The sequence below is a fragment of the Rana temporaria genome, chromosome 9, assembly GCF_905171775.1.
Source record: "Rana temporaria chromosome 9, aRanTem1.1, whole genome shotgun sequence".
NCBI lineage: Eukaryota > Metazoa > Chordata > Amphibia > Anura > Ranidae > Rana > Rana temporaria.
In genome coordinates, this window is record NC_053497.1 from 143,887,104 (window position 1) to 143,899,997 (window position 12,894).

General features: G+C 45.5%; 1 protein-coding gene across 2 annotated transcripts in view; it reads left to right on the top strand.

Moving 5' to 3' along the window:
• Window positions 1-12,894, top strand: part of KYAT1 (kynurenine aminotransferase 1) — a 72,229-nt gene that overhangs the window by 23,050 nt on the left and 36,285 nt on the right. The window contains exon 3 of one of the 2 annotated variants that reach the window (XM_040324714.1): window positions 7,538-7,651. The exons of the other annotated variant lie outside the window; for it this stretch is intronic. Coding sequence (XP_040180648.1) covers window positions 7,550-7,651 — 102 coding nt within the window. The 5' untranslated portion in view covers window positions 7,538-7,549. The remainder of the gene's footprint in view (window positions 1-7,537; window positions 7,652-12,894) is intronic. 2 annotated transcript variants of the gene reach the window in all.

Here is a 12,894-nt window from a genome sequence, read left to right on the forward strand (position 1 = left end):
AGAGCAGGGTATGGGGTTTTATTCAAATCTCTTCACAGTGCCAAAACCGAATGGAGATGTCAGAACCATTCTAGATCTCAAGGGTCTAAGCCAGTTCCTAACTGTCAGCTCTTTTCGTATGAAGTCAATCCGGTCAGTCGTATCCACCCTCCGGGGAGGAGAGTTTCTGGCATCAATAGATATCAAAGATGCATATCTGCATGCAGGCCCAGATTGGCCAATAAGGCAAACCGGGCATTTGCCCGGTGGGCCGCGGCCGCCGGGCCGCATGTCCTTGCTTGCGGGGCCAAGGCAGGCTGCTCTTTTAGCCCACGCCGGTCCCCCGACCTTTCCGCGGCCGCCCGGCTGCCAGTTTAGCTCAGGCTCAGCCTTCGGGATCAGGAGGACAGAAACAAGAAGGGGGAGGAACTAGAGGAGACACCGCTCCACGGCCGCCAGTATAGTACAGCCGTTGGTGCCGGGGAGTGTGACCACGAAGGGGACAGAAGCCTGCTGCAGCCACCTGTTCTCCTGCCGATGGGATCAGAGAGAACGTAAGTGCGGCCCCCTGTAACCTGAATAGGAGGAACGGTGGGGTGGCTGCATATAGAAGAATCATTCTCTCCATCTTCCTCCCGCAGTCCATGAATGCCTGCTTCTGCTCCTCTCCCTCTCGCAGGTTTTCAGGTACTGCGGGAGGAAGATGGAGAAAATGATTCTTCTATATGCAGCAACCCCACCGCTCCTCCTATCCTGCTTATCTCTGCTGCCCCCACAGTGCTCTCTAGCCCCCCCACAGTGCTCTCTAGCCCCCCAGTGCTCTCCACCTCCCCCATGCTCTCTGCTGCCCCCCTGTGCCCTCTGCCTCTCTTCCTGTGCTCTGAACCCCCCCTCCTGTGATATCCACCTCCCCCATGCTCTCCATTGCCCACTGTGCCCTCCACTTCTCCCCCAGTGCTATCCAGCACCCCCTGTGCTCTCCACCTTCCCCCATGCTCTAACAAACAAAAGTCACTGCCCCTACCTATGACTGGTCTATACAATAAGGAGCACTGGAAAGGGCGCATATACATGCAAAAACATAGAATATCCAGGCTCAAACTTAACGACCAATCAGCAACCAACCAAATTCACCTGTCTAACAGTGTGCGTTAAAAACAGAGGTTTAGTTGCACGCATTTGCAAATGCATGTGTAAGCTGCAGGCCTTGTCAAGGCTCTCTGTATACTGCAGTCCTAACTATAACATTACATTTTAAGTCTCCTCAGTAGGAGCACATGACTGCTGATTCCCCCATGCTCTAGGCTGCCCCCCCCTGTGCCCTCCGCCTCTCCCCCTGTGCTTTTTACCTCCCCCCTGTGCTCTTCACCTCCCTACATGCTCTACGGTCTCCCCCTGTGCTCTTCACCTCCCCCAATGCTCTCCACCTCCCTCCTGTGCTCTCCCCCCCCCCCCCCCTTGCTCTCCACTGCCCCCCTGTGCCCTCCAATTCTCCCCCAGTGCTCTTCAGCGCCCCCATGCTCTCCACCTCCACCCAGTGCTCTCTAGCCCCCACAGTGCTATCCAGCTAGGGTTGCTACCTCATCCCTTTAAAACAGAACACATATTAATTACACAGGTTCTGTGGCTAATTAAGGTAGTAATTAGACTCATTTGGTGCCTTACCTGCATTAAATTAGCCTCAGAACCTGTGTAATTCATATGTGTTCTGTTTTAAAGGGATGAGGTGGCAACCCTATATCCAGCCCCCCTGTGCTCCTCCTCCTTCCTGTGCTCTTCATCTCCCCCATGCTCTATGCTGCCCCCTGTGCCCTCTGCCTCTCTTCCTGTGCTTTGCACCCCCCCCCCCCTGTAAAATCCACCTCACCATGCTCTCCGCTGCCCCCTGTACCCTCCACTTCTCACCCAGTGCTATCCAGCCCCCCCCCCCCCCGTGCTCTCCTCCTCTCTCCACCTTCCCTCATGCTCTAGGCTGCCCCCCTGTGCCCTTCGTCTCTCCCCTGTGCTCTCCACGTCCGCCATGCTCTACGCTGCCCCCCTGTGCCCTCTGCCTCTCCCTAGTGCTTTCTAGCCCCCCAGTGCTCTCTAGAGGCAAGAGGATGCCGCTTTTGGGCGCAGTGTACTGCAGGCAGCAGTATAGGTCCTCACGTCTGATGGCGGCCTGCTTTTATTTGTGTCTCCCTTTTCTCGGAGGCATTGCTTTGGGACATGCCACATAGTAATTACTATGGCTGCTCTGTGTCCCGCAGGGTTACCACCTCATCCCTTTAAAACAGAACACTTATGAATTACACAGGTTCTGTGGCTAATTTGATGCAGGTAAGGCACCAAGTGAGTTTAATTACCACTTTAGTCAGCCACAGAGCCTGTGTAATTATTATGTGTTCTGTTTTAAAGGGATGAGGGTCACTGTCCCGTGATGTACGATAAAGAAAATAGGATTTTTAGAACAGCTTACCTGTAAAATCCTTTTCTTGGAGTACACCACGGGACACAGAGGTCCCTCCCCTCTTATTGAGATATATATTGCTAAATTAAATTAGTGCACCTGTGCTAATTAAACAAGTTCAATAAAATCCTGTTCAAATCAAAAAATAATTATAATCCGCTGCAATCAATACAAAACGGCTAGTGCAAACATATGAAGTGCGTATGAAATTCTGTATGACAAATCTCAAACGGCTATGAAAAAGTCCATTGTTGGCAGGTGAAAACAGCACAAATCCTGGAAAAGAATTTCCCTCGTGCTGGATGCTTATAGATGCGTGCTTGGTGCTTAGTGAAAGTGACACTTTTACTCTCAGTGGGTGGTCACTGCAATCCGTGCCCCTACAAAGCTCGCACTCACCGGATATACATCCCCTCTTGGGGTATGGAACCTTCACAGTGTGAGCCACTGTGTCGCTCTCTGGCAATCAAACCGACCTTTTTGCTGCTCTGGTTTTTCACTCCAGGAGAAAGAGCTGGAGGTGCTGTGCAGGGAGCTGGAAGGAGAAAGAGCTGGAGGTGCTGTGCAGGGAGCTGGAAGGAGAAAGAGCTGGAGGTGCTGTGCAGGGAGCTGGAAGGAGAAAGAGCTGGAGGTGCTGTGCAGGGAGCTGGAAGGAGAAAGAGCTGGAGGTGCTGTGCAGGGAGCTGGAAGGAGAAAGAGCTGGAGGTGCTGTGCAGGGAGCTGGAAGGAGAAAGAGCTGGAGGTGCTGTGCAGGGAGCTGGAAGGAGAAAGAGCTGGAGGTGCTGTGCAGGGAGCTGGAAGGAGAAAGAGCTGGGGGTGCTGTGCAGGGAGCTGGAAGGAGAAAGAGCTGGGGGTGCTGTGCAGGGAGCTGGAAGGAGAAAGAGCTGTAGGTGCTGTGCAGGGAGCTGGAAGCAGAAAGAGCTGGGGGTGCTGTGCAGGGAGCTGGAAGGAGAAAGAGCTGGAGGTGCTGTGCAGGGAGCTGGAGTGAAAAACCAGAGCAGCAAAAAGGTCGGTTTGATTGCCAGAGAGCGACACAGTGGCGTACACTGTGAGGGTTCTATACACCAAGAGGGGGTGTATATCCGGACCGGTGAGTGCGAGCTTTGCAGGGGCACGGATTGCAGTGACCACCCACTGAGAGTAAAAGTGTCACTTTCACTAAGCATGCATCTATAAACATCCAGCACGAGGGAAATTCTTTTCCAGGAACTTCAGCTGTTTTCACCTGCGAACAATGGACTTTTTCATAGCCGTTTGATATTTGTCATACAGGATTTCATATGTACTTTATATGTTTGCACTAGCCGTTTTGTATTGATTGCATCGGATTATTATTATTTTTTGATTTGCACAGAGTTTTATTGAACTCATTTAATTAGCACAGGTGCACTCATTTATATTCATTGCACACTTGTATCAGTTGCACCAAGCACGTATGCACTTTTGGACTATTTATATTTTGGATATTTATATAGCATGATGTTTTTCTCATATTTTTTTTCATATTTTTTAATTATTTATTTATGACATCATAGAACAGCGCCACACCTACTATCCCTTCTTCTCCATTTTGTGAACAATATTACTGAGAAGACATCTGCATTCTATATTTTTTTGATGCATTTTTCTGTTTCCTTGCTATATATAGTGGAAGGGGTTTAATCCCATCATTTCTCTTTTATGAGCGTGCATATTGTCACGCACACAGAAGTGGGCTGATGCCTAGTAATTAAGGGTGTTGTCTTATTAATTGGGCTTAGATGTGCAAACTCTTTTCTCGAGAAGAATTGAGCAAGGTAGGTGAAGTTTAGAAATCTTTGCTTTATTTTATCTTGCATGCTGTATAGAGTATGGAATTTATTATGTAGGAAACCATGGGTTGTTATTGCAATGACCAGACTGGTACGGGGGGGGGGGGGGGGGGGGGGGATTTACTAAAAGTGAAGCAAACACAATTTAGAGCACTTGTGCATGGCAGCCAATCAGCTTCTATCTTTAGCTTGTCCAGTGATACTTAGAAAATGAAAACTAGAAGCTGATTGGCTACCATGCACTGCTGCTCCAGTCTTAGTTAATTCCCCTTCTCTGTATTTGATATACACAGAGAATGAAAGATGAACCTTGTTGGTAACTATAAGCAACAACTCTAGTTATATTTTCTCTTTGTTTGTATAAATTGCTCCTTCCTTGGGTCTAACAGCGTATGTCTATGGTTTAAAGTATCAGTAGATAGAAAAAATAATTTTCTAATAATGCAATTTACAGATGCGTGTGCAGCTTTTTTTGGGCTTAATTACACTTGTGGTTGGGGGGGGGGGGGTAAATACATGCAGTTAAGCCACATTTTTACCACCCCCTAGGTCCCCCTTAAGCTGCAGCAGGTGGGGTGTGTACATGCTGTGGTCGAAGCAAGAAGCAGTGGTGCTGGTTTTTAGGGGTTTAAATAAGTGGTGAGGGGGCAACATGTTGCCTTCTTACTGTCTGTCAAATGCTTTCTGAAAGGTGATCCACTTATCACTCTTCAGAGGGCTACCACTTGTGTAATCATGCCCTTAATCTGAAAATGAGAGCCATTATGCATTATAGAGTAATCATAGCGTTATACGGCTCAAATCCAGCTAACTTGGTCTAAACCTGAGTTTGCACCACTCGGCTCAATCTAAGTCGACTGAAAAGTAAAAAAAGCTGGGAAGATTGTCGGCTGAACATCGGCTGTGTCCCATCTAATGTAGTCAGTGTTCAGTTATTCAGACAGCCACAGGACAGGTGCTGCGGCCATCTGAATCTATTAGCCGGCCGCGATCAACTGACTTCTGGCCTGGTACCAATCACATGCAGCTTTCATTGGCTGAGCCAATATGACATGACTTTTGCGCATGCGTGGGAGTTCAGTCTGCTTCAGCATGGCAGAATTTGTATAATGAGATGCACCTCATTGTCACTGCACAGGGGAGGACAGGCTTATAAGGAAAGGTCTCCCTCTAGTGTCAGAGCGCATTCATAGACTTAACTATAAATTAAAGGGCTGGTCCACCCAGTATTTGTAGCTGCTGACTTTAATTGTTTTTTTTTTTGGGGGGGGGGGGGTTCCTCTTTAAGGTAAATAAACGCTTTGTGTGCAGAAGCCATTGGCTCCTGCTGCAGCGAATCAGCCAGTGAGGAGGGAGTGGGGCCGAGTTGTGCTCTAATGCCTAGATTCACATTTTATGTTAATGGGGCTTGACCTTACATTTGACGTTTTTTTTAACTGTGCATGCGCCGGGCGCCTACATTTCCCAGTGTGCATTGCGGCTTAAAACGTCGCACGGGCCTATTGATTTCGACGTGGACGTAAACGACGTAAATCCCGATTCACGGACAACTTACGCAAACGACGTAAAAAATTTGAATTTCGACGCGGGAACGGCGGCCATACTTAACATTACTATTCCAACTAGGGCCTAGCTCTAACGTAAATGGCGTAAAAGTACTGCGTCGGCCGGGCGTACGTTCGTGAATCGGCGTATCTACTAATTTACATATTCTATGCCGACCGCAATGGAAGCGCCACCTAGCGGCCAGCAAAAATATTGCAAACTAAGATAGGACGGCGCAAGCCGTCGTATCTTAGATATGTTTAAGTGTATCTCCGATTGAGAATACACTTAAACATAAGTCGGCGTAGATTCTGAGTTAGGTCGGCTTATCTACTGATAAGACGGCCTAACTCTTTCTGAATCTACCTATGTGTGTCTTATGGACACACCAGGGCAGCTCAGGAGCGAGTACACACAAGTGCATCCATAGCAAGAGGCTTGATATGTGGGCACATGGCAGGGAGGTGGGCCAAGAGCACTGGCGGGGGATCGGAGAAGAGGAGGATCTGCTATCCAACATTTCAAGGTGTGTGTCTGCTGGGAGCTGTGGTTCCTATGTCTTTTAGTAATGTGGCTGGGGGAACCACAATGCACAGTAATACACATGCTATCTGACACTGGGAAATGGTGCATGGCAATGGCGTGTAAGGGCGAACATGCCAAACTATCCCCCGCACAAGATGTATGTACACTAATCTGCATGCTTACCCCCTAAACATAAAGTCCCCTCCTCCCAGGGCAAATCCCCCCCCCCCCCAATTTCCCAAGCATCCCTAGTGGCACAAATCCCCTCCACCATATTCCCTCTTCTCGCACAAACACCCGAAACACAAACCCCCCCCCCCCAAATCTCCTTTCCTGTCAAACCCCCGCCCCAAATTTCTTCATTTTCCCCTCCAGAACAATTATTTTTCCCTTCCCTGGCTGAAAATTCAACACAAATATCCCCCATCCCCCCCCAACTCCTTGCTGATACCACAGTGCCGAGGGCAGCTGTCCCTTTTGCCCGACCCTTGTCCCGGCTCTGCGTGCAGGGATCTACAAGAGAATGAAGATTTAATATACTGCCTGCTCGATAAATATGGTCACTTTAAAGGGTATCTATAGCCAAAACTTAAATATGTTCCTTCCTTCCTTGGTGTGCCACAAATGCCTTTTCATACCCAGGTACCTAGTAAAAGTGGCAGTGGCATCCTTCCTGTGCTGTACATGGCTTGTGCAGAGATCAGAGCTGTGGGTGGGACCCAACAGGCTCCACTCCTGGGGGGGGCGGAGACGAGACCAGTCACTTTGTACAAGGAGAGAGATCACCAGTGACCGGTCTTTATTACAGAAAGCTCCTGCAAGGAGTTCCACTCTAGATAATTGTCCAGATCTACAAAAAATACATAAAGCACACCAAGATTTAGGGAAGAGTACACATGACTCATGAATTCAGATAATATTTGCTAATACCAGAGTTCAGTAGGGGAATACTGTCAGCATTTTATTTCCTCTTTCCCTGCTGCAGATTTCCCATCACTTCCTGTCTGCTAAGGTTTATTCCCAGAACAGGAAGTGAGGAGAAATCTCTTTAATGTAGTTTCAGATAGCAGTAAAAGCTGACAGGGATTCCCCATTCTATATAAAAAAAAATGTGTATAGATACATTTTACGCTGCTGTTTTGATAGTTGATGCATTTAAAAAGTCTAAAGTTTCTCTTAAAGTCCTGCAGCCTTTTATATCAGAATATACACAATTGTGTATCATCAGCTTTTCATCATAATGCTGCCATTGATAGCCAGGATGAGGAGCAGAGGGGCTGAATACATGGTGATTGCACACAGACAATTGTCTGATACCAGCGCCACTGCCAGCTGCATTCATGTAAGTAGCTGAGACCTCATTGTTATTTTAGTATATAATCCTATTTGTTTCTATTATGTTTCCCCTGTGAACTGGCTGCTAAAATGTTCTCAGACTGTTGTGTCTAATGGTGGCGATACACACTTCGAAAAATTATCAATTTATCTTTCCTAATGGGAATAATGGATCTATAGTTGACAGCTTATTTGATTGATCTGACACACATGGCATGGAGTCAGGGCCGTCTTTAATATGGTTTGGGCCCAGGGCAAACATTTTTTTTGGGCCCCCCTCCAGCTTATTTTGGGCCTGGCTGGTTCACATGTATGTTTTGGCGGTCCTCATTTGTGCAGGTACAGCAGCCCATTGATTTGAATGGGCTGCCATGCCTTTGTTTCCTGCAGAAAAAAAGGTGCATTCAGCATTTTAAAAATACAGTTGCCTTGAAATCCATTCTGCTTTTGCACCATGCTACTTACCTGCAGTTCTTGCACACACAAACGCACTGTGTTTTTAAAAGCGTGACCTAAACATCTAAAAATGCAGCAAGTTTGACAGTGCGGGAACTGCAGATAAGTCACAGTAGACAGCAGAATGGACAGACAGTGCTGTATTTCAGTGCTTGATGGGCATAGGCGTGCCGTGTGCGCAGCCTATTACATGAGGCATGCGCTTTTCTTTGCAGGAAACGCAGGCATGGCGGCCCTTTCAAATGAATGGGCTGCTGTGCCTGCGCAAATGTGGGCCGCCAAAACACATACATGTGAACCAGCCAGGCCCAAAATAAGCCCATCAAGCAGTTAAATACAGACAGTAATGTCATCTGCTCTGAGGCTTTACTCAGCCTGGACTGCAGGTCTGGTCTGTTATTTAAAAAGTTCCTCTATTTTACACATGGCATGGCATGGGGTCCCATGGTGCTAAAGCAGAATGGACAGACGGTGCTGTGACCCCATGCCATGCCATGTGTAAAATAGAGGAACTTTTTAAAACACTGACCAGACCTGCAGTGAATCATCAAATATTATAAAGACTTTGGGCACACTCTACAGAAAACTTCAATTTACAATATAGATTAGCAAACAGTGACATACCTTGAGGAGCAGGACATGAAGAATTCAGCCTCGGGAAGAGCAAACTGGGGATGTTATAAAATCACATTCGAATTCACTTTTATATACAAGCAGCACCCAGTGGCAGGAAGGGAGAAGTGCGCATCTAAAGGGAAGCCAGGGGTGCTGTACATTTTAAAACACTAGGAAGGGAAGCAGTACTGTCACTGGCTGCGTGCCGCTGATGATTTTCAGCCTGATTTGTGGGCAGCAGAAATTATGGGGCCACTTACACAGCTTCAGGCATGGGCCCCCTGGAGCAGAGAACCGGGATGGGGGGTGCTGCCGCCTAAAATTAATAAAGCAGGGGGGGGGGCTGCCGCAAATTTAGAAGCGGGGGGCCATTTACAAAAAAAGAAATAAAGAAAGAAATAAAGAAAAATATATATAAAAAAGGGGTGTAGCCATCCGGGGCCCTGGGGACCTCTGGGCCCTTTAATAAAAAGAAAAAAGAAATAAAAAATATATATAAAAAATATATTTTTAAAAAGGGGGTTGCCATCTGGGGACCTCTGGGCCCTTTAATATTTTTTTTTTAATAAAAATAAATTACAAAAAAAAGGGGGTTGCCATCCGGGACCTCTGGGCCCTTTAATAAAAAATATATATAAAGAAACATTTATAAAAAAAAAGGGGGGGTTGCCATCCAGGGCCCTGGGGACCTCTGGGCCCTTAAATAAAAAAATATATAAACAAAAATAAAAAAATAAACATTTATAAAAAAAATAAAGGGTGTTTGCCACATGGGGCCCTGGGGAACTCTGAGCCCTTTAATAAAAAAAAAGAATTATATATATATATATATATATATATATATATATATATATATATATATATATATATATATATATATATATATATAGAAAAAAAAGAAATAAAATATATAAAAAAAATGTTTTTTATAAAAAAATAAGGGGGGTTGCCATCCGGGGCCCTGGGGACCCCTGGGTCCTATAATAATAATAATAAACATTTATATATATATATATATATATATATATATATATATATATATATATATATATATATATATATATATATATATATAAATAAAAAGATTTTTTTTATAAAAAAAGGGGGGTTGTCATCCGGGGCCCTGGGGAACTATGGGCCCCTGGGGACCCCCAGACCTCTAAAAAAAAATTGGCCCTTTAATAAAAAATAAAATAAAAATATATTAAAAAATTCTCTGTTTAATAAAAATATATAATTTTTTTTTTTTTAATTTAAAAATAAATAAAAAAAGGGGGGTTGCCATCTGGGGCCCTGGGGTCCTCCGGGCCCCTGGGGGCCTCCGGACCCCTAAAAAAAAAAAAAAAAAAAAATTTTTTTTTTTTTTTTTTTTTCAAAGGGGGTTGCTTTGGGCCCCCAACAGTGACAGGGCCCAGGGCACCTGCCCCATTTGCCCTGCGGTAAAGACGGCCCTGCATGGAGTAGTGGGTTTCAATGGATAGTTGGAGGATACAATCAAGTATCGATTACATGACACCTTTGCTTTCACTATCCAATCATATAACGCAATGGTCTTCTTTAACCACTTAACCCCCGGACCATATTGCTGGTCAAAGACCAGAGCACTTTTTGCGATCCGGCACTGCGTCGCTTTAACTGACAATTGCGCGGTCGTGCGATGTGGCTCCCAAACAAAATTGGAGTCCTTTTTTTCCCCCACAAATAGAGCTTTCTTTTGGTGGTATTTGATCACCTCTACGATTTTTAGTTTTTGCGCTATAAACAAAAATAGAGCGACAATTTTGAAAAAAAATTATATTTTTTTACTTTTTGCTATAATAAATATCCCCCAAAAAATATATATATATAAAAAAAAAACATTTTTTTTCCTCAGTTTAGGCCGATACGTATTCTTCTATATATTTTTCGTAAAAAAAAATCGCAATAAGCGTTTATTGATTGGTTTGCGCAAAAGTTATAGCGTTTACAAAATAGGGGGTATTTTTATGGCATTTTTATTAATATTTTTTTTTTTAATAGTAATGGCGGCGATCAGCGTTTTTTTTTTTTTGTTCGGTACTGCGACATTATGCAACACTTTTGACACATTTTTGGGACCATTGGCATTTTTATAGCAATCAGTGCTATAAAAATGCATTGGATTACTATAAAAATGCCACTGGCAGGGAAGGGGTTAACACTAGGGGGCGGGGAAGGGGTTAAGTATGTTCGCTGGGTGTGTTCTAACTGTAGGGGGGGTGGACTGTCATGGGGAAATGGCTGATCTTCTGTTCATACATTGTATAAACAGAAGATTAGCATTTCTTTCCCTGACAGGCCTGGGAGCTGTGTGTTTACACACACAGCTCCCGGTTCTTGCCCTGTAACGAGCGATCGCATGTGCCCGGCGGCAATCGCGCCCGCCGGTCACGCACACGGGAGTCGGGGGCGAGCGGGGGGGCGCGCACACACGCGCCCCTAGTGGCCTGCGCGAGAGCCGACGTATAGCTACGGCTCTCGCGCAGGGGAGCCGACCTGCCGCGTAAAACGACGACGGCTGGTCGGCAACTAGTTAATGACTTGACATAATTTTCCTCCCTCGTCCCCACCAACCCTTCTGTTCTGCCCTTGCTTATACAATTGGATATTAACATTTACATTTTTTATTGGGTAAGTGCTTATTTTAATTGTACAGTGCAGGGCCAGTAGTCATGGACCCTGGGTTATATGCCGCTCATTGGCATGCGCACAGGGTGTGCCTGGGCACACCCTAATCATCTCAAGCGGTGCTGATTTATCCTGCTTTCTGGCACCTCCTGTCTGCTGTGGGGGATGTTTCAGAATGGAGAGCAGGGGAAGGGGTTGGAAAAAAATGGTAAACTATGTTTGCTATGCTTCAGTTTGTGAATGAACAGGAAGCTGCTCAGTACAGTGCTCTTTCCAATTTATTCACTGTCCAGTGCATTAGGGACTGAGGAATCTTTGTTTCCAGTCCCTTTCTCAAAAGTGAGACATCAGGGGTCCTTGATATTTCACTAAAGCCCACCAATGGGTCTCCTAAAATGGGGCTCCTAAAAAATAAAAAATAAATTGTAAAAAAAATAAAATATTTTTGTAAAAAATAAAAATAATTGTAAATGGGAGTAAAGTTACTCAAGGATAAGTGCTTTAAAGTGAACATGTGCTTAGTTTAAAGCTAAGAGGCCTATTCACATCTATGCATGCGTAGGAATACACATATGTTAATGCATTGTCATGCATTGCATTGAGGCAGCCCATTCCATTTTAATGAATTCTCAATTAACAAAATAATGCACAAGCTCTAATTTGTTAACACAGCAGAGCATAAAGCATTCACATCTGTGGGTTTTGGTGCACTGTAGCAGGTTCTTTTTCCCTGAATATGTTAATTGTGTACCGTTAGGAATGAATAGCAACACATGTTAACATACACTATATTACCAAATGTATTGGGACACCTGACTTTACACACATGAACTTTATTGGCATCCCAGTCTTAGCCCATAGGGTTCAATATTGAGTTGGCCCACCCTTTGCAGCTATAACAGCTTCAAATCTTCTGGGAAGGCTGTCCACAAGGTTTAGGAGTGTGTCTATGGGAATGTTTGACCATTCTTCCAAAAGCACGTTTGTGAAGTCAGGCACTAATGTGGATGAAAAGGCCTGGATCGCAGTCTCTGCTCTAATTAATTCCATGGCTGGCAGTCCTAACCCTATGCTGCTCTCTTGCTTCTGGATAGGCCCTTACACAGCCTAGCAGCCAGGTGTTCCTCGGTATAGGCCCAAGGCTTATGGCCTAGCAGCCCGGGGCATTACAACACACGTCCACCCAGACGGCCATTCAGGTGGCACAGAACCCCGATCACCTGTCTCCACCTAAATAGGCTCTCCCAGCAGGCCAAGGGACCCAAGAAAATCCCTTCCCATTGGCTAAGACACCCCATTCATTTTAATCTGTCCTTTGCAATGCCCTTGTCTAGTGCCACCAGATACCCAACCCTCTAGTGACAGAAGAGAGAAGTGCAGCAATTCCAGAATTCGGGTGATATCAATTGACCTCCTATCAATTGGCCAAGGCAACTGTCACTTGGCAGATACATTTTGTAGCCACCCGGCCTAAACATCAGGATGCTACATATGCTTGAATGAAAAGGACAGCTTATGATGGTCGTAATAATG